Source organism: Peromyscus eremicus, chromosome 15 (assembly GCF_949786415.1).
Source record: "Peromyscus eremicus chromosome 15, PerEre_H2_v1, whole genome shotgun sequence".
NCBI classification, from domain to species: domain Eukaryota; kingdom Metazoa; phylum Chordata; class Mammalia; order Rodentia; family Cricetidae; genus Peromyscus; species Peromyscus eremicus.
In genome coordinates, this window is record NC_081431.1 from 32,336,457 (window position 1) to 32,363,103 (window position 26,647).

Genomic DNA, 26,647 nt, shown 5'->3' on the forward strand with positions numbered 1-26,647 from the left:
GAAATGTTATTCAAGAGCCTAGGAATTTGTAAGGTTCTTGGGGCCATGTATCTGAGGATTCAGGGTGGTGTTTTGGCATCAGAACATTATCTATGCAGCTGCTCAGTTTCCTTCCCTTATATCACATTGTGAACATCGTGTCATTAAACATTATGAGAATGTGATTTGAGGGGTTGGGGAAATGGATCAACAGTTAAGAATGTTTGCTATACAATCAGGAGGACTGCAAATTGGATCCCGATACCTAGGTAACAAGCTGGGTATCTCTGCAAATGTTTGAAACCCCAGCTCTGAGGGCTGGGGTTTGCAGGCTTCCAGCCTAGCCAAGAGTAAGCCTCAGCTTCAGGGAGAGAACCTGCTTCAGAGAAACAGGCAGAGAGCGATAGAGAAAGAATCCAACACCCTCTTCTAGCCTGTGCATGTACACACACGTGCACAGGTGTGACATACCCTTCCATGCACAAGCACATATAGTCACGTAGGCATGCGTATATACATATAAACTTACATAAATATATTAATTAAAAACATTTTCTAATGGCCACTATTTGCTCTTTATATTATGTTATTTTGTTATTATTAATGTGTACATGTTTTCTTATAATTGGAATTAGTCATTTTCTTGGAATTAGCCAGGGGTGTGCCCATTCTCTTCTATTTCCACTGTTGCCATTTCTGTCAAAGCTACTATTATTTCCTCTCTGATTTTTTTCATTAGCCAGAAAGTCCTGACAAGCCTCAACGACGCATCTACCTGGTGTCTTAGTTAGGGTTTCTATGGCTGTGATAAAACACCATGACCAAAAGCAACTTGGAGAGGAAGGGTCTGTTTCAACTTACACTTCTACATCACAGCCCATCATCAAAGGAAGTCAGGGCAGGAGCTTAAGGCAGGAACCTAAAGGCAGGAATTAAAACATACACCACAAGGAGTGCTTGTGGATTGCTCCTTGTGGCTTGTTCAGCCTGCTTTCTTATACAGCTCAGGGGTACCTACCCAGGGGCAGCACAGCCAACAATGGGCAGGACCCTCTCCCGTCAATCACTCATTAAGAAAAGGCACTCCTGACTTGTCTACAGGCAAATGTTATGGAGGCATTTTCTTAATTGAGAGTCCCTCTTCCCAAATAACTCCAACTTCTGTCAAGTTGACAATAAACTAGCCAGGACACTGGGTTTCTGCTTTATTTCCAGAGAACCACTGTCTTGGGTTTGAGGCATCTCCCCCTAGTTGACAGGTGCTGCTGGGGTTAATCTCCTGTAGAAACTCAAGTTTCTCTTTTGCTCTCAGAAGGAACAGCCTTTGTAATAGCATCACGCACCTCTGCTCTGTTTCTATGGTACACCTTTGTGTAACATTAATGCCTGGACATGTTTTCTTGACAGCTGGCTAACTTCCCCAGACTTTGTGAGGAAACAGAAAGGATTGTTGCTAACCACATCCGTGAGCGAGAAGGGAAGACCAAGGACCAGGTGAGTGAAGGTTTTCCTGGTGGCAGTGCCTTTGTGGAAGGATTTTACCAAGGTGTGTGGCATGAATCCTAAGTGGTCTTTTAATAAAAACCCAGAGACAGATATTGGGGTAAATGCTGAAAGATCAGAGAGACAAAGGAACAAGCCACTAGAGAAACTTCTCACCACTATGGAATCCTCAGGCAGAATGGAAGGCGAGATCCTATCTCCACAAATCCCCTGACTGAAAGCCTGTGAGTCCTCGGCTGAAAAGGCTTCTAGTTCCTGTTTCCTCACATCTTATATGCCTTTCTCTGCCTAGCCCATTTCACTTCCTTCCTAGTGCTGGGATTAATGGCATGTGTGCTTCCCAAATACTGGTAGCAAAGGCATGAGATCTCAAGTGCTGGGATTAAAAGTATGTGACTCCCAAATACTGGGATTAAAGGTGTGTGCCACCACTGTCTGGCTCTGTTTCTCTCCTAGACTGAATCAATCTCATGTAGTTCAGGGTGGCTTTGAACTCACAGAGATGCTAGGATTAAAGGTGTGTGCCACCACTGCCTGGCCTCTATGTTTAATCTAGTGGCTGGCTCTGTCCTCTGATCCTCAGGCAAGCTTGATGTGATACACAATATATCACCACAAAGGTATCTGGTTGTTGCCTAGTCCTCAATGACAAAACAGTAAAGCACATAGCAACATCATGCTTGCTTTTACTTTTTATGAATTATATATATGTTACTACTATACCAAAGTCTTACGCAAGGATCCAGAAGTCTAAAATTTAAAACCAACAATACAAATCCAGAGCCAAGTATGGGGGCTCACACCTGCATCTCTGCACTTGAGAAGCAGAGGCAGGAGGATTGCCAAAAGTCCACGGAGGCCAGCCTGAGCTACAGTGTAAGATCCTGTCTCAGTGAACAGATCAACAACCAGGAACAGCCCGCCTTCCACATAGAAAGTGCTGTCCTTTCAACCTTCCATGACTATCCTGTTACCATTCCAGCATATACACACTGCTCGTTGACAACCATTGAACCAGAAACACACCACATTTTTTCCTTTTAGATGGATTTCTCATCTATTAATGGATTTGTACATGAACTCCAGGATATTAAAAAAATTCTAAACATATTTCTATGAACTTGCCTGTGAAATCTACATTGAAGAAAGATGTTTAGAAACTAATATTTTAAACATTCAGAACTACCTTGCAAATTCACTTGGCTTGTAAGGAATGACCTTGAATCCATCTTTAAACCCTAGCACTCTGACTTGGAAAGATAATTTTTAAGGGAGGATACTTTATTTGAGAAAAGGATAGCAAATTCTCCTGTCAAAATGGCTTTTTCTTAGTTACTTATCAACACGATAATGGAAAATACTAAGGCTTTCAAATGCTCTTCCACGCCACAGCTGCAAGCATCGTGCAGAGAGAATACTGGATTTGGGCCATGCGTTCTCTCCCAAGTAACAGTGTGTTCTTGTGAAAATCACTTCTTAGGACTGTTGGTTTTTTTTCATGGGCAGGATTGGGCTGTTGTTCTATATGGTCTCTGAGTGCGTCCATAAGTTAGTACTCCAAGATTTTAAGATTGTCAGATGGGTTGGAATGAGGAAGGAGAAAAAATGAAGAGGAAGAGAAGAGAAAAAATAGAGAGTAGAAACCACAGTAAGAGAGAGAGACACACACAGCTTGTATAACGTAAGTGTGCAGATGGGAGAGGAAGCAGGAAGTGAAGAGACAGTCCCAGAGGCTTGGCAGGCTGGGGCATTTGTGAGGAACCCCAGTAAAAACCATTTTCTCTGCTTGAGCTCGGAACTGATTGTTACTACTTTTTTATCAGTGTACTTTGAAAATTAATTGCCCACCATTTATAATTTCCACTTATTTTCCAGCTTTTACAATCTTGGATAGCAGCCCAAAGTAGAGAAAAGAGGTATTGTAACCTAGCCAGCATTAACTCACGAGCCAGTGAAACGAAGCCAGGAATCTCAGACATATAGTCCCAAGCTAGAGGTTCCCTCTCCCCATCTAATGTCTTGGCTGCTGCTGGACCAGTACAAGCCAGTTCTACCAAATCCTGTAATTGCAGCACTTAGGAAGTAGAGGCAGGAGGATTAGGAATTCAGGTTCATTCTCTGTTACGTAGCCATTTCAAGGCTAGGCCGCGCTCCATGAAACCCTGTCCAGTTTTATTTTCATTGCTGTGATAACATCTCCCTGACAAAAGACAGCTTAGGAGAGAAAGGATTTCTTTTGGCTTACCGTTCCATCACCACACAACACTCAAGGTAGCAGGGATTCGAAGCAGCTTCTTACATCATACCCACAGTCAAGAACAGAGAGGAAGGAATGTGTGGCTCTTCTTTGCTCACTTTCACCAAACTGATCAGGGCCCTGACTGTGAAATGGCCACACTCAGGGTAGGTTTTTCCACCTCAAGTAACCAAGAAAAAAAAAGTCCCTTACAGATATGGCCACAGGCCAACCTGGTATATGCAATCCCTCATTGAGACTCTCTCTGGGTGGTACTAGGTTATGTCAAGTTGACAGTGAAAACTACCTATCACAGACCTGGTCTCAAAAAAATCAACTGTACATTTGATCTTAAATGAACAAGACGCTTTGACTTGGGTTTTTATCCTGTAGCACTCGAATGATGGCATATAAGATTAACTCATAGAGATCCTGAGTAAAACTAATATTGGGGAAAAAGTAGTATGTTGTTTTACCATCACTGGGCCCTATATAGGTCAGGTGTTGATATTTTCATGTTGAGTTTTTCATTCTTTCATTTTTCTCTTGTTTTGATAAAATGACATATTCAATTTAGCATTAGATCTGGAACAACTAGGCCCCTGTGTCCAAGAACCAAGGGTCATGGAACTGGAGAGTAAGCAGACAGATCAGTGGCTCCATGGACTTAAGTTCATACTACCGTTCTGACTGAAGTGGAGTCCTGGCTTGTAGTAGCATAAGGCGGACCCCAGGATTTGCATCAGAAGACATACGCTTCTAAAGTCACCAGGACAGAAGACATCACTTCTGCCTGGGATATGCCTATTTTATGTCATGCTAATGTCTAAGAGTCAGGCACAGTCCTGGCATCAGGGTCAGGTCCTAACACTCCTAGAAGCCCAATAGTGTTATCTTTTATAGCATGCTGAGAGGCTGTGTGAAGGGAGTGGGTGTGGTCTAGGGCTACTTGGAGGCAGTCATAGTGATTACAATCCAAAAAGGCTATGGTTGAGTCAGGGTGAATCCCTACATAATTGTGAAGTATGCCAGGCTAGCTCATTGTACCACTGGAACTTTAATTGGTATTAAGATAGTGCACTCTTAGCTTAGACTGCCTGAGCTTCAAATTCAAGCTTTAACTCTTACATTCTAGGTAACATTTTGTAAGTTATTTTCATTCTTTAAAAATATTTATCGTAAAAAAAAATATTTATCGTGTGTGTGTGTGTGTGTGTGTGTGTGTGTGTGTGTATGTGTGTGTGTGTAGGTACATGTTTGTCATGACATATGTTTGGAGGTCAGTTCTCTCCATCATGTGTGTTATAAAGGTCAAACTCAGGTCATCAGGCTTGATGCAAGTGTCCTTACCTGCTGAATTATTTCAGTGTTCCAACTTGCATATGTATATATATATATATGTGTGTGTGTGTGTGTGTGTGTGTGTGTGTGTGTGTGTGTGTACACACACACCTTTAGGATATATGTGTATATATATATATGTGTGTGTGTATATATATATATATATATATATATATATATATATATACACACACACCTTTAGGATATATGTGTGTATATATATATATACACACCTTTAAGATATATGTGTATATATGTGTGTGTGTGTGTGTGTGTGTATATATATATATATACACACACACACCTTTAGGATATATGTATATATATGTGTGTGTGTGTATATACACACACATACCTTTAGGATAAGCAGTGATAGTTAACTCATGGACATTTTATAAGGATGAAATCCAGGCACGACTCTTTGTTCCAATTAGTTACTTACCTTTGCATCACCGTGAACATAGTACCCGACAGAAATAACTCAAGGGAGGGAAGTGTTATTTTGTATTCCTTCCTCCTACAGTCCCAATGACAAACCAAGCTGCCATTCCACTACAGTTCACTCTGCAGAGCCAGTGAGTTTGCTAGGGTTCCTTACAGAGGAAGAGGCGAGCAGCTTTAGGCAGGAGAATGGCTGACCTTAAAGCAGCCACTATAGGAGGTCTGTACCTAGCATGGACGGTGACTCCTCCACAGTTGTATAGATGGAGTCCCTTCCCTTCACCTGTCCCTAAATATATCCTCTAGCCCTTCTCAGAGACTGCAAAGCCATGTGGAATTGGGGCAGAACTGCCCATACCTTCCATAGGGAAGGTTGGGAGGATATTCAGGTAGGGGTGCCATGAACCTCCCCATCCCCTTCTAAGAAGGAGTGCCAATAGTCAACAAGCCCAGCTGTGATGATCTTTGGTGAGCAGGCATAGCCTAAATCCTGACAATGCAGTAGTTCAGCTCAGAGGATAGTCCCGTACAACAGGTGGTTATAATCTTCAAAGACTGTCCCCTAGTGACATACTTCCTCCAGCTCGGATCCACCTCACAAAGTTCAGTCTTCCACAATGCCACCATCATGTGGGGAACAAGCCTTCAAAACATAAGCCAGGGAGACATTTAAAATTCAAACTACAAACCATACCCATACCACCAAAGAAAGGCTCATGGCTTGTCATAAAGAAAAGTGCACTTGATCAAACCATAAGCTTTCTGAAGTCTTTACATTCTAACATTGCTTAAAAGTCTGTTAGAGTCTCTACTTAGACTCAAGGCAGTCTCTTAGCTGTTAACTTCTGTAAAATAAAAAAAAGAAAGTTACATATTTCTAATACATAATGGTACAGAGTAAAATAGCAGGAAGAGGGAGGGCAGTAAGGAAAAATTGGACTAAACTGAGACTAAAACCCAGAAGAGAAGATTTCCAGCATTTAGGGAATATAACGGCATCATCTGAGCTCCAATGTGCTCAGCAGCCCTGTCCTCACAGTCTTACCATTTTTGTTACATATTAGCTTTTCTCCTGGGTGGCTCCATTCCTGTCTCTGCAGGTTCCAAAGTTAAACAACTGACCCACATTCCTGATATCTCCAACATCCTGCAGTTCCCACTGTAACTTAGTCATCATGCTCACGTCTTTCTGTTGTGTTAGGGTATTCCTTCAAGGAATCAGACCCTGGTACATGATGTCGGGTCTTGTGGGCTTTTCCTTGGAGTATTAGTGGAAGCCTCTGTGACCCCATAAGTCTTGTGTTCTGCATGCTTGCAAATCAGGCACTTCATGGACAATGCCAAGTTGTGCTTTGCATCTGAACAGTGTCAGTCCTCTTGGCTGTGGCTGTAGTGACCTTTGATTGCCTAGGCGCTGAACCTGGGAAGCACTTTCATATGTGAGCAGGGTGCTCTAGAGGCACTTACTTACCAAGGAGAAGTCTCTTAAGTGGGTTTGAAGTTTTGTACCTAGGGTCTATAATGGGTAGAATCTGCCCAATATCTGAAATATTCTTGGGGAACTCCTGTTATCTTGTGCAGAGTGCTTGGATTTTCTTTAATGGCTCCAAATTCTTTAAAAGCTACAGCTCTTTGTCTGACAAAGCAAATGAGCTCGTTTTCCTTCCCAAACAGCATTTTCCCACATAGTTTGCTCCTGATGCTTACTGCGAATCTTACTAAAAGCAGCCAGCAGTAAACCATACCACCTGCCTGACTTCAATGCTGTCTTGAAGTTCCCTCACCAAATAACCAATTCTTTACTTTTGAATTCAGCCTTAAAAATTTCAAGACACAGGCCAAACATAGACAAATCCTTTGCCAGAGTATAATAATTGTGCAATGTGAAAAACTCTAGGGTTTCTCTAACCCATGTCTCCAAATTTTCAAATTCCTCCTGTAAACCACTTCCAAAGGCCCAGGAACTACATGGTCAGTTGAGTCATAACAACCCTACTTCTCTAGTACAGCCTTCTGGTATTAGTTTCTTTGGCATTGCTGTGACCACAATAGCCAACATAAACAACCTAAGGAGAAAATGCTTACATCGATTCACAGCTTCAGAGGATTTCAGTCCATCATGGTGGGAAGATATGGGGAAACATCACAGATCATTGTGGCAGGAGCACGTGATAGGATCTGGTCACGTGCTGACAAACCAGGAACCAAGGGGTGAACCGGGAACCAGGGCTGGTTGTAACTTTCCAGGGTCCACCCTACTGACTTCTGCCAGCTAGGCTCTACAGGAAGGTTCCAGAACTTCCCCAAAAGCACCATGAGATGGGGAGCATTTCAGATTAAAACCATAGCATTAACTTGAGCTGCTGTTCATTCGTTGGGGCACAGCAGAGATGGGAAATAATGGCCTTTTCTGACTTCAGAGGAGTCTTCCAGCTATGTCTTTGATGTACTGATTAATCTGTTCTCCAAGTGGGGGATTAGAGATGGGATAGGTGTCTCCCTTTTTTCTTTAAAGTATTTATTTATTTGTGTGTGAGTGTATATGCACATATGTTAGTATATATGTGTGTATACATACATACATACATACACACAGACACAGACACACACAGACACAGACACACACACACACACACACACACACACACACACACACACACACACACATGTGTTTAGAGACCAGAGAAGAACATTGGGTTTTCTTATGTATCACTTTCCAATTGTTATTTTGAGGCAGAGTCTCTCTGAATATGAGGCTAATGCAGTGGTTCTCAACCTGTAGGTCTCAACGCCTTTGGCAAACCTCTGTCTCCAAAAATATTTACATTATGACTCATAACAGTAGCAAAATTACAGTTATGAAATAGCAACAAAAATAATTTTATGATTGTGGGTCACCATAATATAAGGAATTGTATTAAAGAGTCTCAGCATTAGGAAGGTTGAGAACCACTAGGCTAGTGCTTTCTTGGCTAGGCTGGAAGCCAACAAGCTCCAGTGATCGCCCTGTCTACGTCTCTCTTGAAGCTGGGGTTACAGGCATATGATAAATGCCTCATCTTATATCTGGGTACTGGGATCCAAATACCAGTCTTCATGATTATGCAGCAAGTATTCTTAACCACTGAGCCATCTGTCCAGTTTTAGGTCTTCCTTTTTTAAGTAATGATCCCAGTGCCTGACAGTTATTCACCACTTCCTAGAAGCTTGTGGTCACTCCTGGTTTGGACCTGTGTAGCATAGGAGGAAAAACATGTTTTAGAAATGTAATTATGTCATTTTGGATAGATGTCCCATTTGAATTCTGGACTACATGCTGTCTTGAGCCTTGTGCTTTTGATACAGCTCATCAGACACTGGCCTATTTTCTCAACTCTCCATGCCTCTAAAATACCTTGAGACATTCCTACCATTTGCTTTCTTTAATTTTTTTAAAAAAATTATTAACCACCCCTGCTCAGGAAATATTGAGGGTAGAAAAGGAATCCTCAAAATTAAACATGAAAACTCGTAAACTCATAAATCTGTAAGTTTTGTTCTTAAAGGTTTTTAGAATATCATATGTACCAGCTATTCTTCTAGATGTTTCTATATGCCTAATTACATGTCAAAAAAGAAGTTTTGTGAGTTTGTGAGTTGCTGCTGCTATAAGTGGTAAATTTATTTTTCTTCAACTAAATATTCAGTGACTGGGTAAGACCACAGGGAGAAACTCTGAGAAAGTGAAAAAATGCGAAAAAAATGTACTGTTTTCTTTTTCATCCCCCACATGCAACCTGGCCGTTTTCCTAGGGTGAACACAGACTCCCAATTTCCAGGAATATGAATGAGAACAGCCATAGCTTTTATTTTTTTCACTGTTTTCCTACACCACAGTCCAACTTAATGAGTGTCTGTGTCCAGGGTGCTCATCATAGCTGTGGGTTACGCTGGCAATTATGTGGATATTTTACTCTTTATGCCAGAACAATTTATTTGTACTTAAACATTATACTGCATAGATATGGAATGTTGGCAAATGAGTCTGGGAATATAATGTTTAAGAGAATCTGACTTGATTGGTAGGAGAATAGAGGTAACACTATAGCTAAATTAAAAATAATAATTCCTCAGTATTATTCAAGAGATAAAATTAAATTTTATCTAGGAAAATGGCCAGGTTGCATGTGGGGGATGGAAAAGAAAACAGTATATTTTTTTTCTCATCCTTTCACTTTCTCAGCACCAGATATGGAGGGATAGAGGTCGGGAGTTTAAGATCATTCTTATGTCCACAGTGAGTATAAGGCTAGCCTGGGCTATGTGAGGCATTTCTCCCCTCGCCTCCTCACTTTCCTCTTCTTCTTCCTCTTTCTTTTCTAAATAAGGGGTCAAAAAATGAAAGTGTAGGAGTTTCTTAATTTCTTTTTTCTTTCTTTTTTTTTTTAACTTGTCACCAAGTCTCAGTATCTGAAAAAGGACATTGTGCAGTTAAAGGAACAAAAAGAAACACAGTAAGAGAAGTTTCTGTTTGAAAATCTCCAGAATAAAGCCTTTTTCTGGCAATTTCTGCTTGCTCCACCCCCTTCTTGACTCACTCAGGTCCCTTGGTTCCCCACCGTAGCCTCGGACATTGTTCAATCCATCCCTCCATAGATCTCACCAACAACTATGTCATTCAACACACTAGTCCAGGCCCTGGGCAACTGCAAGGCACCGAAGAGGGAGCTCTGTGCAGAATATGCCGAAGGTCCTCCATCTCAAGTACAAGAAACGAGGCAGTGTACAATGGTGGACTTTAATAACGAGCTATCCAGGCAGAAACGCCAGGGGAGCATCCTTTGTTGAGACGGTGCTTTGACTGAGCTTTGGCTGAAGTTTTAGTCAGGTAATGAACTTGACTCATTTGAAGCAGGTTCTGTATTTCTTTATGTATTCTCTTTCTGAGTTGATAGATGAAATATTTCTATTACCTAGAGGGTGCTTAAGAAGAAAAGTATGGAAAAAGTGAAGAAAACTCAGGGGTAATATTGCTTATATGCTTGCCTTTCCTTAGAACATGGCCTCTGCTTTAGAGGAACAGAATAATCCTAGGTTTTGTTCAATGACAGCAAGCAGTTCATATGTCTATGAAATACAATGCTATTCTCTTCATGTGATACTTGGACTTACCTACCATGGAGGATTTTAACTTATAAATTTAGAGTGCAAAGGACTCAAAAAGAGAAAAATTATTTGTTATTTCAATAAAAATCACTTTAAAAACCAAATACCAAAAAACAGCATTGGCGATTATTGAATTGAACATTTGAGAATTTTGAAGATGGGTTGTCATGACAGTGATGCCGTTTGTCTTCCAGGTCCTGCTGTTGATTGACATTCAAGTCTCGTACATTAACACCAACCATGAAGACTTCATCGGCTTTGCAAAGTACGTGAGATAACTGATTGCCTATGCATTCTTACTGCTGCTTCATGAAAACATACGTTATCAGTTTCTACCACAGCTCTACCACCTTTAGACAGGACAGTCTGGGTCAGGATAATTCTGAGTCCATCTACTTTAGAGCCCCATAGTCGTGGAGCAGGGAAATTTACTATTCTCTTGATAAAGGATGGTAGTTGGGTTTCTTGTGCAGAGCACAAAGTCATGTGTCTTTAATACTCAATACACACACACACACACACACACACACACACACACACACACACACACAGTTTTTCGAGACAGGGTTTCTCTGTGTAGTTTTGGTGCCTGTCCTGGATCTTGCTCTGTAGACCAGGCTGGCCTCAAACTCACAGAGATCCGCCTGACTCTGCCTCCCGGGTGCTGGGATTAAAGGCGTGCACCACCACCACCCGGCTTTCATCATATTTTTGAAAGATGATCTTTAGTTTGTACTTGAACTCCGATAGAGGAACAACAATAATTGCACATTAAAGTTCAGGGTAATATTCTTTCTTCAATTAATTTGAAATACCAAATACAATTCCAGGTGGATGTGGTGGTTCATATTTGTAATCGATAGCATTTGGGAGGCTAAGTCAGGAGGGTTGTTGTGAATTGAATTCTAGCCAGCTTGAGCTACAGAGTGAGAGTCTGTCTCAAAAGGCAATAAATAATAAAGACATATAAATAAAATAAAAAAAACCACTTGTAAGATTCAAAATATTAAGCTGTTTGGACTTCTCTACACCAGAATGAGGAGGACTTAAAACAGCAACAGTAACATACTTTTAAAATTTAGATGTGGACTGTTGGGATACTCCTTTTTATAGAATGAATATGATTTACATATACTTGTTTATATATTACTATTCTTCACAGGTCATATATACAAATAGTTATTCTTTATGCCACATTTTAAGATTCTGAATTCACTATTTTTTTTTCTTTCTTGTTAATGGTGCCAGTATTTATTATGTTTGAAGAATCATGATCCTAGTTCTAACATGGCAAGCAAGCCGTTATAATCTAAAGAGTATAAAACAGTGCCTGTTTTATATTAAATATAAAATAGAAAGCTTATGTGCTTTTACTTGGACTGTATGTTCAAGGACAGGGACAACAAAAATAAGACACACCAAAAATCAACCCAATTTATTTTATTTTACTCAGACTTGGAAGAAATATACACAGACCATGTGATCTAAACTAAATAGTGGCCCAAGAGATTTATAGGCATGTTTTAGGCAGGAGAATCTCAATTACCCAAAGAAAACCATCTCATCTGATTGAGGCTGTAGCTGTCATGGCTGAAGTAATGATATCAGTCTATTTTTCATCCAGTGGCTCTTACTGTTGAGAGGTGCATTAGTGTTTCCTGGCCATTCCCATCAATGTGCTATGTATTAACTTCTCAGAGCTCTGTGATAAACATGTTCCCTTGCCCAGTTGTCCTTCAGCTACACTGACCACTCTTACCTCCAGATAGGCATCTGCTGTATGAGCCTTTCCTGTAGATCTGTCCTCTCCCTCTTGGTCCCACGGCCCTTCCCATTTTCTGTTCATTTCATTCTGCAACATAACTTGACCTCTAATGTGTATCTCTTCCTCCTTGGTTTAGAAGGAGCTCTGAGAATTTCTTACACTTCTCCTGATAGTCAATGAACTCCAGGCAGTCCTATTATAGTTTCTATAGAGGAGAAATAAAGACAAAGAAATTATGATCTGCCTTTCAGAAGGCTGTCTAACAAGTGATAGGTAAGCTCTTTATTTGTCTCATTGGCTTCTCTGAGGAGTTTAAAAGATGAACTTGTCTTTACATTATTAGAAATAACAGGAATGCTGCCTTCAAAGTTGATTTTTGTGATGGACAAATGCCAGTTAGAATCTTATAAACACATGGCAGCTCTGTGTATAAGCTAGATGCAGTGTGTCAAAAATGAAAAGAAGGCTACTGTGCTACTGCAAGGCACACCCCAAGTCAAGGAGATGGAGCAAAAGCCCAATGCCTTTTGGAAGGATTCAAGGCTTAAACTTATCACAGAACCATTGTTACAATTTCAATTTTACTGAACACTCTACTTTTTTCCTGAGACAGGTTTCATGTATAACCATGCTAGCCTTTAACTCTTTATGTAGCCAAGGATCGCCTTGAACTCTTGATTTTCCTGCCTCTGTGTCACCAGTGCTGAGTTTACAGGTGTGTGAAACCCTGCCCAGCTGTGTTCCTTTGTCCCAGATCAATATCTACCTTTCTCTCTGTCTGTCTGACTGTTTGTCTATCTACCCCTCTCTGATCTTTTGTTTTCTGTCTTTTTATAGGCTAGAGTTTATTTCTTTTTCCAATAAATTTCAGTATTTTTGTTTTCCTCAGAAGCTGTAGGGCTATATTATTGGATTAATTTCTAGGTTTTCAAAGAAAATTTTCAAATGTAGAACTTTTAGATACAGCCTTTGACCCAGGAGACAGCTCCTGTTTTCCAGTGAGATAGACTTTATTGTGTTGAGGAGGAGTCGTGCTGTTAAAACTTTCCTAGAAGAGTGGGAACTTCTCTTCCCCCAAACTTTCTTTTAAAGAACTAGTCTGGAAGCCAGCAGCTACTGGGTCATTTTTGTTTACTGGTTTAACAAACAGGACAAGGAATACTCCCTGTTTTATGTTCCTCTGAGAAGTGTCAGAAAATAAATCAATAAAATTAGAGACTAGTTGGAAATGTGTTAGAAAACTATGGTATAGTCTGTTAGGATTAGTCTCTCTGTCTCTGTCTCTATCTGTCTCTCTGTCTCCTCTCCCTCTACTTTTCTGTCTGTCTCATTCCCCTCTCCTTCCCTTCTTCCTTCCCTTTCCATACATAAAAACAAAAGACCTTGATCACAAGACTCCCAGTTCTTTTTTAGTGTGTGTGTGTGGTATGTAGTACATTTGTATTTGCATATGTACATATGTGGTGCATAGTGTGTGTGGACCTATGCATACATATGTAAGGCCAGAGGAAGATGTTGGTTGTCTTCTATGATTCTGTGCCTCTCCTTTTAGGGCACAGTCTCTAAACTGGAAGTTCACCATTTCTGCTAGGCTGGTGGCCACTGAGTTCCAGGGGCCCATCTGTTTTCAGCTCCCAATGCTGGGATTACCAGCACTTATAGCCGTGAGTGGTGTTTTGAGTGGTGGCTGAGGATTTGAACTGAAGTCCCCTGCTTGCATAGCAAACATTCATACCCACTGAACTGTCTCCCTCACCCCCACTGTTTTACTTTCTGCTACAATTTATAATAACTTACGTATGATTGCCTCTAGAATATTTTAGTTGCTAATTTCATTATCCCAAAGACAATACTTAATTTTTCATTAATATGTATTAACTGTACATATTAATGGCTCTCAGCATGCTGCTTCAATGTATGCATACAGCACGCATTGATCAAATTTAGCCTCTGTTTATTCCGTCCCTCATTTTCTAGTAACCCCATCAAAGATAATGTTTTGCACTAAGAATCAAAGGTAAATGTTCTTTCCATTTGTATGCTGAGTACATTTCAGTGTGACGTGGGGGTAATTATGAAGATGAAGAAATGTTCATTTCAAAATCACTTTGAAGGATTGTGGTATTTTCTGTGCTTTTAAAAATTAAAAAAATATGGTCGTAGCTATAAATTTTAAAGTTGGCAGGAATGCTGTTTCCATCAAGGAAGAAAAGTCAAGCCATATTTGAAGACAATTATGTAAGTATTTCTTAGTGCCAAAGATAGAAAATGAAGGTCTAGCATTGAAGAAAATAGGCTCTTGGTTCATAAGAGTTTTAGTGAGTTGTCACAAGAGTGTACAAGCTCTCGGGTTTGTGGGATGGTGATGTGTGCAGATACATGAAATGTTTGCAGTGCAGCTGACTTTTTGCCCTAAAAGTTTTTTTTTATGTTTGTGTGTTTATTTTTAAGGAAAGAACACATGCTAGAATTAGATGAACAGAATCTTTATTTTTAGAGTAACGTTCAGGACATCCCAGGGTTCTTTCAGCTACAGAACCTATTCTCTCCTTTGAGTCCAAGGGGCTTCCTTTTCAACTTCACAGCTGTCTGTTAAACATGGACCATAAAATATGTGCCATGTACAATAAGCCTCAGTATGTTCTGCTGAAGGCTGGCTTTGGTATTTCCTGGCTTCCAAATGCTTGGTATTTCAACTATAACAATATAATTTCTGAATGTAAAGTTCAGCATTTCAGATGAAAACATCAACTTTCCTTATGACTTAAGAGATTCAATTTGTCCTTCTTCCTCAATGAAAAAACAGTCCCCTAAATTATATTTTGTTAGGTCATCTACCTAATCTTTGCTATTTGAGAAAATCAGAACTGGGCCAGTTGTTCATTAGTTCATGCCCCCATGTTCTCAGTAGTCACACTGTTGGAACACAGGGGCAAACGCCTTAGCTGAATGTCTTAGGAAGTCTGGAAGTTCAAATTCTTGTGCCCTTCTTGCATTGATTCTTAGACACAAATTGCCTCCCGAGTCCCTGAGATTTATGCAGTTAGTGGTTTAGGAAAAATAAGGCTCTCGACATGGCCCATTAAAAGCACATCTTCCCACTGTAAGCCTCAGACCCCAGGGTCAGTTTAGCTTTTCATCTGCTGAGGAGATCCGAACACCTGTTTTCTCACACTTGAAATGATACAGTGAGCTTATTTCACGTCTTGTTATGTGAGTACCGTGAAAATGCTGGGGGTTGTGACGCTCACTGTGTCTCTTTCCTGATCCTGTGGAATGCCTCTGTTACCACTTATCAAAGGCAGTGAGTTTAAACCTCCCACTAAATGCCAGAGCCAGCAGGGCAAGGTCCTTCCTTTACATTCTTCTTTTATGTTTCCTTATAACAAAATTAACTTCTAGGGTAATGATGTTCCTTGGTCCTACTCTTTACACAACGTGTCCTCTCTCTTTTGCAGCCAAAACTTGGCTATCAGAGTATAAAAGACTTTGGGGGGTACTTACACACAGGTTGAGTAATAAAATGTTTGAATGTTTGGTCACTGACTGGGGTAGTTATCAGTAGAACTCTTAAGTTTGGAAACTTGGAAAACATGAAAAATATCACTCATGCACTTTAGCATAAAGAATGTTGAGGGTGGGAGAAATAGTCTTCCCCAGAGAAAAGCACACCAACTGATTATCCAATACCGAATGGTCAGCCCTGAGAACATGCATACAAGTAACACTATACACATTGAGCAGGTTGTATGTATGTATTTATGAATATATATGCTTATATATATACATATACACACATGTATGTGACAACAATTCATTTAAAAAGAGGTCATGAGTTTGCAAGAATGCAAAGAGAATGTATATAGGTGGGTTTGGAGGTAGGCAAGGGAAGGGGGAAATGATGAATTTATATTATCCCCCAAAACAAAATAAATAATTTTTTAAAATAAAAAAAGCATCAACCATTCAAGTGAGTTATAAAGTCCAATGTTACAAGCATCATATTAAGATAAGTGAATTTCTAGTCTTAAACCTGCTTTTTTATTTAAATTTTTTTATAGTTTTTGAGAATCATATGAGTACTGTATATTGTTTCTACTCCAACCTCTCTCCTTTCCAACTCATCCTATGCTCCCCTACTCCCTTTCAGATTCATGACCTCTTCAATTGTTTTACACACACATAAACCATACACCACACACACACACACACACACACACACACACACACATATGCACGCATGCACGCACGTACACGCACTCACACACACGCACACTCTTATAAGTACATTTAGTGTTACTCTTATATACATGCATTTAGGAGTGGCCAGTTGGGATTGAATCACCTATTAGGGGGATTATTCCCAGAAAAAATTATTTTCCCTCTTTCAGCATCCACTGATTAGCACTTCATCTAGGGTCAGGGCTTAGATGAGTTTGCTCTCATTCAGGTAGTTGGCATGGCAACTGGTCTTGTCATCATGTAGATCTTATTCAGGCAACCATACTATTGAGATTTCCTGTGTGCAACTTTTCTGTGATGTCTAGGAAACACTATCTGGTACCAGGTATCCTGGTCCTTTGGTTGTTATCCACACCCATCCCTCAATGTTGCTGAACTGCTGCTATTTCCCCTGAGTCTTAGATGTAGGAGTTGTGTTATAGATGGATCAGTTGTGTCTGGGCACCCCACATCAACTCTATTCTTTTTAAGAACTCTGTCTTTATTCTTAAAGTGAATCTTAGGGATTAATGAGCCTTCTTTGGTTGACTCCCTCTTAGTCCTGTAAGATTTTCACACATAATATTTCTCCAGAAACTCACTGAAGATCCGTTAGAAATCCGTCACCCCTTTTTGATTCAATCTGATTGGATAGAACCAGACTTACATATGGTAAGTTGCAGTCCTGGGCCTCCCATGAGGGTAACATGAAAGAGCACTCTGCTAGAGCTTCTTCACCCCCACAACAAAAAATGTGCCCAAGAAGCTTAGAAATGACAGACACACTTATCACGTGCTGATCGCTACAGTACCCACTAGCTACATGTGGCTATTGAGCAGTTGAAATGTGCTGCTAAGATAGCTAATAAAAAAGAGAAATTAAAGTGTAAATTTAATCATCATACCTGCCCACCAGCTACTGAATTGGATAGCCCAGCTTTACAGTACACTGAATTTGGCTACTGGTATGGCATCCTTCATCAGTGAGTCCTACTTTGATGATAGCTTGATGATATCCTATAAAGGTAGCTACAGGAGAGAAAGGGAAATTAGGTCTCTTAGTTACCCCTAAATGAGCCCAAGCCCTGCCACTAGACTATAGAGAAAGGCTCTCTGCTGCCTCAGCTCCACCCACGAGTCTATGCATTGCTGAAGTTTCTTCTATTTCCATTTCTTTTTTTTATTATCAAAAGAAACAGGCCAGGGTTACATGCATGCCCTGACTTAGCTTCAGAGCCCAAGCTTCTCATGAGCTCTCCATGTCCTCACTGTACCTGAGCACCTTTAAGTTGACTGAAGAGTCTCTGTACCTTCTCCTCTTGTTTTTCTTTTATCTTTCACTTTTTAACCCCCTCCAGTCTGGTCTCTGCCACATCACTCTATTAATGACTACTCTTGTCCAGGACAGTTCTGAGTCTGTCATTTGACACCATTGGGTACTACTCCTTATTGAAGAGCTCTGGGCCTTTATGCCCCCTCCACACACTCTCTACTACAGCCTTTCTTTTTCAGCCATTTAGGGACTGTTCATCCTCTGCCTTATTTCTTCCCTAGATCACTTTCTTTGTTATTCAATGCACTATCCCTGACCAAACTCACTGGTACTGATGTTCAATTACCAACTTTGTCAGAAGACTCTGAATCCAGACCTGCATTCTGGGATCTTTTTCCTGAACTATGCCTGTTGTGAAGCTTCCTCCTGCATGCTCTGCTTATGTGTTCAAGAGAAGGGTTAACCCAGCATCCCATGAGTGCCTTTCCATGTCATAATCTCCACTTCTTCCCTTGTTCTCCTTCTCCATGGATGGGAACTCACAGTTGCTCAAACTGGAAATGTGATGTCATCCTGTCCTTATTCTCTATCTACTTCTCTCTCCATCCTTGTCAAGTTGATCTGGATTTTATCTCCATGCAGTGTTTCTGAGTTTGACTACTTCCTTCTGTCATCACTGCCTTACCCAGGTTATTCTTCTATTAACTGGGTCCCTGCTCCTGGCCTGGCCTTTTTCATCCTCTCTGGGATTCTCCACTGCTTTTAGGATAAAGTCTGAATTAATTAGCAAAATTTGCAAAGTCTTCTATTTCTGTCTTCTACTTATATCTTCAGTTTGTTACATTGTCATCAGCCCCCTCTAGTCTACCCCCCAACTTTATATTCCAGCAAGTTTGAGCATTTTGTAGTCCCCAAATAAAGATTATTGTTGCTTTACTACATGCCTATACTATGTGTCTTCAGAGCATTTAAATTTCTTTTGCAGCTAAACATTGATTGTTTGATTATACATAACCATGGCATAAAAACAAAATCCCAAAAATATTTCTTAAGAAGCTGGCAAGATGGCTCAGTAGGAAATGGTGCTTACTGCTAAGCCTGACAACCAAATTCAATCCCTGGGACTACATGATGAAAGGAGAGAAATGACTTCTACAGATTGTCCTCTGACCACCACACATGCTCAGTGGCAGGCACATGCCTCCCCCAATAAATAAATAAATAAATAAATAAATAAATAAATAAATAAATAAATACATTAATGCTTTAAAATGTATTTCTTAAGAAACTACCATAAACTTTGTGTTTGGTACTATCGATGGTAAAAGTGTTAGAAGTGGTAAGACACATACAGTATGCCATATGCTATCAAAGAGCAGACCCTGTTGCAGAGGCAATAAAGACCTTCTTGTAACACTGGCCTGTTTATACAGTATGGGCACAGACTGAATGCTTTGGGGGTTCGTGGCAAGGAGAGAGAACTGGAGGCTTCTCAGAAGGCAGAGGTCATAAACTGAAGCTGATTTGACTTTGAACGCTGAGGAGGACTCCAACATCTGAAGAAGCTGAACCGGCTGGCTGCCCCTTCTCTTCCTTCAGAGTCAATACTGTCCATTTTGGGGAAGTAATATTTATAAAAACAATTCTTTGGTCATACTATCTGCTATCTTTTGATGGCCAAATTCTCTGTAACTGGCCCCAACATATGGTTATTGGTCTAGAGGAATTTTAAGGTGATTTACAAACTGAGTCCATGATTACACCATAGAAGTTTTACCTGCAGCTTCCCCTGAGTCCTCATTTCCCTGCACCCTGACTTTGTTAACATTATTTTTGTGGGATACAGTGGATGCATGTCTTCTTGTGTTAAAATTTACATTTTAAGTTTTCATAAAAATCTAAGAACTGCAGACTGAAACAATGCTCCATGTCTCTGAACACGGCAAGCAATCATCATGTATAGGACTTAGTTGATAAATGGTCACACAGCTCCTAGACACACTCTCCTGATACTTCAGTCTTTGTGTTGCCCACAGAGGAGAACAGAAAAGAAGAAGTGAGATTATAGCTTTCTTTTTGTTTCGATGGCTTCTAATGGGCTCTTAATTTTTATAAAAAAAATTCAATTTCTTATTATTTACTTTAAAAATCATTTCTCAAGCACAATGCAATAAACTCAATATGGTTTTGTGCTGTAGAATCTAGCAAAACCTTCCACAGTGACTTGTATGTAATAGGAGAATTATAGGATTAGCAACAACCATTCATAGACATAATAAAAGCTGAGGTAACTTTATCCCAAGTCAGAAAACAGCACTCTTTTTTTCTTTCTAATAATCCTCTTGTTTTAATAAAGCTTATCCTTTATTTGTTGTATTTTGTATATACATATATGTAATAATAATATTTATTACATATATACATATATATTACATATATACACACATGTTAAACATATAACACATACATATATTCTTCACTTGAACTAGTGCTTTTGGTTAAAAAGACCATACCTTATTCATGTCTACTTCTTCTTCAAGGTTGCTGCACTAAAATGTTTAATTTATGTCAAATTAAAATATTGTGTATGAGCATATTTTATAAAATAGCTGTGATGACCAGTTAAGCATCCATATCCAAGAATATATCCAAGGACTCAAATTAACTTAAATTCTTCACATGTTTTTATCATGAATACATTCTTAAATAATTCAGTAATTAAGTTATCAAGAGTTATGATAATGAATGTATTTTAATTAAATAGCTTACCTTTTTATTATTTATGGAACAACTGTGTCAACCTGAGTACATAATTACCAGCCATATGTTTGAATTTATGGAGGCAGCTGATGAAAAAAAGGTATTCATTAGGTACAAAGTAAGGATAGTTAGTGTTTATTCTAACCCTAGTATTTTAGATTGAGTCATAAAATAAATCTGTTTCTCCTGTGTGACTGTGTGAGTGGCAGATGGTAAACAAACATTGTTCCCTACAGAAACCCTGTTAGTGGAAATGCCCTTTATCTAATATTGCTGATAAGCACCAACAGGAATGCAGCAACTCAGGAGCCTAAGAAGGGTGTTCGAGTATTTCAGTGGAAGCATCCTTGCCGAGCATGTAGGAGGTCTTCGGTTCCATCTCTAACATGGCAGAAAACCCCACATGGAAACCAAAACTTACCACCCAGACAGACAAAACCCTGACCCTAAGCAACAACTCATTCAGTCCACCTTCCTCCTCTGTCCACATCACCCCCACCCCTAACAATTCACACTCCCACACTTTGCCAGTGAGAAGCTGTGGCCAATGGGGTCAAGCTCTGCCCAAAGCTGGGTTCTGATTCTTTTCTCCACGTAACATAAAGTCCACAGGAGTTTATAAAGAAAAAAATGCTCACTTCTGTGTCTGTTGTAGTTTCAGAATGATTATACTAATTAGAGGTCTGTCCCCTTAAAGCAAAATCATATATTGGAATATAGCCACAACCAAGGGACATTCACATTGCAGTAGACATTTTCCTGCTTATTCCTAGAAGCTGGACAAGCCCAGGGTGCCTCTGGGAAGGTGACTTTGGAGAGACATTGTAGGAGGGAGAGACTGAAGTTCAGGGGGAGCAGTATTTGAGACACTCAATGTGCCAGGCTTGGTGGGCAGCCAGAGGGCAGTGTGGGTGCATGGGATCCTAGCCACAGAGAGACTCAAGCCTACTTTTACATCCTTGCTTACAAAACACTGACAACTGTGGGCTGAGATTCCTCAAAGGAATGGTTGAAGAGAAATGAAGGGAATTGGGCATTTAGCTAAAAATTATAAAACTAAGCCAAAGGCAAGAAAGAAACTGAAATTGGTAAATTAATAATGAAAAACAAAAATACACACAAAATATCTCCAGTGACCAAAAATGCAGTGTTACCTTTCACTGCCCCGCCTCAGCTGAGTGCACTGTGTGGTTTTTATGAGCTCGAGTGGAGGCAAGCAGCTTAAATACATCAGGGGAGATTTCAAAAACTGCTGTTTTGAACAACTGTTCTAAGTGGGGTTTTGATTTCTATCTTGCCACCAAACCATAACATCTAATCACTTTAAGCGGACAGCTTATGGCTGTAGTCTACCTCTTCTGTCTTTCAGACCATTCCACTGTTCTCTGAAACAGCAACTATAAACTTTAGATGAACTAACAGAGGGTATGGCATCGATTGTCTTGCCAGAATACTCAAGATGAGTTGTGTTTTCTTATGACAGTTCTATGGATCCAGAAAGCAGAAGCCTTTGTTCTTCTGAGAGCTAGAATAACATCATACTTACTAGTGTAGGCTCTGGGGCTAAGTTGTTAAGAGTGATAACTGACTTTAACCCTTCTTTCTGGCTCACTGTGAAGTGGAGAGTATAACAACACAGGCTCATGGAACTTTTCATTCAATAGATTCCTTCTGCTGCCAAGTTTGTGATAGGTCCTCCCAGAGCCCCCGGGAGAGAGCATTAAGCAAAGCAAACATAAGCCTCGCTTGCAGGGTGCTTCCAGCTTGATGTGGAAGGGTGTGGATAAACAGACACAAACAAACTACAGCAGGCTGGAAGGTAAAATATCACAATGACACGCAGAAGAGGACACAGGAGGTTCCTGAAGGGAACAATAGCGGTTACAATAGTAGGCCGCTTAGACCTCACTGAAAAGAAAAGTTTGGGCCAACCCTTGAAGAGACATTAGGAGCTTTGCAGAAGCATAGGAGAAATACCTTTAGAGCAGTAAGCTAGCATGAAGCCTCTTGTGTAGGGCTGTGCTGGGTGGCTCTGGCAGAGGCCATGCTGACTGGACTTCACCAGTGAGTAAGCTGAAGAGAAGAGGATATTCGTCAAAGTGGCAGAGAGTGGGCGTAAGTTGAGTAGGGCCTGGAAATCTACAGCAAGGACTTTGGCTTTGGCCTCTGAGTAGAACAGTGCTGAAGGAAGTAGAGGGTACTGAGCAGAAAAATAATCTATATGTCACAGAAATATGTCACTCTATAAGCATTAATTTGATGCCCATTCCCGTTATTTTACACACCAGGAGAAGTATCCCCAACAACCCATTGTTATTAATATAGTTTTTTTCCATATGGAGTTATTATAGGTTTTTGTTTTTGTGTTTGTTTTTGGGTTTTTTTTTCTGGTTGCTAATTGCTGCAAGAAATCCCACTGGGTTGTTTTATCTTCCAGAATTAGATGGACCTGGGTTGCTGCTATTACCTCTTCCTTGAGTTTTAAACATGTAATGTATTTTTGTATCTGTTACTTGTTCAGAAAAAAAATCTTGCCTTTCTTCAGTGCTGCTCTCCTTTGCTTTTCTCAGTGCTCAGCAGAGGAGCAGTCAGGTTCACAAGAAAAGCACAATTGGAAATCAGGTAGGAACCATGTAAGAGACCCAGTGCATGCATGCCCCAAAGCATTGGAACTAAACTGCTTGACTGACGGTTTTTTTTGAATGCAAATTAATCATATGTAGTTTTTGCTTTAAGATGCAGCTTTTTGTTTTATTTTTTGCTTTTCAAGTTTTTGGAGCGAACTTTGTACTTTGTTTTGGCTATTTTTGCAGTTAACCCTACCACCTCACTTTAAGTAACCCCTGCTACTTGCTGTGCACTCTGCATTAGACTCCTTCTGTCCTCTTTTGCTTGCTTCTGTTACCACCGAACTTGATTTAACATTGAATCTGAGGTAGCTCAAGGTTAAAAATATGGTGAGTAGATGCATGAGCTTCGGAGTGCTGCTGGCTAGTTCACACGTTTGCACAGCTTGGTAACAGTGAAGGGACAGCTCAGAAATACGGCAGTGTTGGATTAACCTGTGCCATGCCAAATTTCTACTGGTTGACGATGATGTTAATTGCTAAGGTGATCTGATCACTTGAGTTTTTTGAGTTTTGGGGCTGGCCTGCTATCTGACTAATAGTGCTCTGCAGAGATTGTATTAACTCCGGCAGTTTGCTGTTTCTTCTATGTTTTATGTGATAATGAATATTTGCCTTGTTATTTCTTTTCAACTCAAAACAATGATGATTTTTTAAAAGCTTTTTTTTTAAAAAAAAAAAAAAAGAAACCACAGAGGTACAATTATTGAACAAATTGAAACTTCTGCTCTAGATGATTTTTTTCCCATTGTTTTGAAAGGAGAAGAGGTAATAACAGACTTTATCTTAAAACTTTTTTTTTCTGAACTAAAGCATATAATTCTTTGCTATTTCAGGGAACCAATCTTCCGCCTTCAAGGCAAATTGTACGAGCTAAGTTCTGTAAGCTTTACTGTTGCTTTTTTTATTTAGCTTCCCAAGGGCACAGTTTGTCTTTAACTGATTAACTCAACTAGCGCTTGCTACTAATTTTTTTTTTAAACTTAGGTTGTCTTGTTCATAACACCATATCACTGAAACAAAACTCCTCTTTGGAGGGTTTTCCTTCACTGCTAATAACTTGCTGTGATTGAAAGGTATGAACTAGTAAACCCTACAATGCTGTAATAATAAACCCTTAACTTGGTGGGTGCTTTGATATTTCTCTAATTTTAATGGGCCTTAAAATCATTAAAATCATTAACGGTCTCTGCCTCTATCATTTTCTGCTTTGTTGATCTGAGACATAAGCTTTTCTCTTTCCCCTGTACAATAATGTTTTCAATAAATGTACATGATGCTTCTAAAAGGTGGGTGAACATTGATTATCTGACTTTAATATATTTATTTGTAAGCTTACCCAATTCGAATCATTTGTATTTTTTAAGAATAAAAATCCCAAAGCAAAATTACATTGTTTTTTATATGGCTGCAGAGTTGAATCTTTTACTATTAGAGAGTATCTCTATGTTTCACAGAAGTATAAAGGCATGATAAAACATTTACAGGAAGATTTAGAAAGAAACTGTGTTCTCATTTGCACTATGAAGGAAATAGGCTTGTCCTCCCAACTGCACAGGTTGAGAATGAGACTGGAAAATACAGGCTTTGGATCTAGGTATTCATGAGTTCAACTTTAATCATGCCCATTAGTAGCCATGGAGCTTTATACAAAATGATCCCAAGTTTGCTCAGATGTGTGATGGGAAGAACAGAATACAACCCTGTAAAATCATGTGGAGAGGCTTGTGGGAGGATGAGACAGAAGGATTGTCACAAGTTCAATACCAGCTGGGGCTACATAGTGAAATCCAGTCCAACTGGGATACAGAATGAATCAAAAAGTGAATCTCTATAGGGTGGTTGTGAAAGTCTGAAATAATATGTATAAGGATGCTTCCACAGCCAAGTCCAAGACACACATACCCTAGAAAGAGTAAAAACCTTGCTTCCAGAAGGTATGTGCTACTTGGAACTTTTAGATGAAAATGTAGGAAGTATGAGAAAGTTATAGAAGTTATAAGGATGATGAAGTATTTGGAAAATTAGAAGTTACAACCAATTATTCCAATGCCCATAATGTCTAGATTGTGGCTTAGTGTGGCATGGGTTTACCTATAAAAGTTTTCTCCCTGGGTAGTGGTAGTGGCACATGCCTTTAATCCCAGCACTTGGAAGGCAGGGGCAGGTGGATCTCTGATTTCAAGGCTAGCCTGGTCTTCATAGTGAGATACAGGACAGCCAGGGATGCACAGAGAAACCCTGTCTCAAAAAAAAAAAAAAATTCCACAGGTCAGAAGCTACAGCTAGGAAATGCAATAGTGTGATGGTGCAGGCACCTAATTTATATTAGATCTGAGAGGAAGTATGGCGTTGTTCTCAATTAGAGACTCTAAATGCTAAGATCATAGCTGTGTTTCCATGACTGCACTTTTGCCAGGAACATCAAATCCCACACATTATAGAGGTTTTGTAATCCACGGTAACAGAATTAGGTGCATATTGGAAAATAGTACTCCAAACTCTTGGGGTCACTCAAGCCTTGAAAGCCAGAATTATTTTATTTCTAAAGCTTTAGAAAAGTACTACATATCCTGTGTCATGCAGGACCCAACATTCTGTGGGATCAGAGGTAGCATCCTGTCATCCAGCACAGCCTGTTTATGTAGTGAGACGAGTTAATAGACAGAGCAGGTAGGCTAAATGAAAGTGGTAAATCCTCTTGTTTCAGCTCAGATTTTGCTATCCATTAAAAGAAATAATCTCAATTTGTAACTATTAGCTAATGCATCTCAATAACTTATTTTCCAGAATCAAATTCAGCCATTTATAACACAAGAAGGTATATTCAAGAGGATCTTCTATAGTTTCTTAGAAGTACACTATCACAATTAAAGTTGTTTTATTTATGAATCTGGGTATTTTATGTCTGTTTGGATCTGTATAAAAACAGTTTTGCCCATGAAAAGGTGCAGAGCCAAGGACCTTAGATTCCAGCCTTCCAACGGCAGCTACATGTATGATAAGGCTGAAAGGTCCCTCAGTGTCCTCAAGTGATACATTCATCCTGCAGTCCTCTCAGAGTTCCAGGGTATGAGGCAAACTTGGTAATAACTATACATCAGAAACAACACAGGATCAATCCTACCCTACTCATTTTTATCTGCCTTGACATTTTAGTAGACCTACAAATCGATGCCAGCATGTAACACAAAAAAAATTATAATCATGAAATTTATATAAAGTTGGGCTTTTGCACAATTTAAACGGGAACTTCATCCATCTCTGTACTTATCAGACATGTATTTAAAATCTAAATGTGCCAAAACCTGTGGTAATGCTTAGAGGAGTAAGATGTAAGATGTTGGGGATGTTGG

At 39.8% G+C, this 26,647-nt stretch overlaps 1 protein-coding gene across 5 annotated transcripts in view; it reads left to right on the forward strand.

Annotated features, from left to right (window-relative positions):
* Dnm3 (dynamin 3) overlaps window positions 1-26,647 on the forward strand; it is a 489,100-nt gene that overhangs the window by 190,149 nt on the left and 272,304 nt on the right. For 3 of the 5 annotated variants that reach the window (XM_059280851.1, XM_059280854.1, XM_059280852.1), the window contains exons 11-14: window positions 1,387-1,473; window positions 10,840-10,910; window positions 23,235-23,286; window positions 24,128-24,157. In XM_059280851.1, coding sequence (XP_059136834.1) covers window positions 1,387-1,473; window positions 10,840-10,910; window positions 23,235-23,286; window positions 24,128-24,157 — 240 coding nt within the window. The remainder of the gene's footprint in view (window positions 1-1,386; window positions 1,474-10,839; window positions 10,911-23,234; window positions 23,287-24,127; window positions 24,158-26,647) is intronic. The other 2 variants (XM_059280855.1, XM_059280853.1) reach the window with 1 other exon arrangement.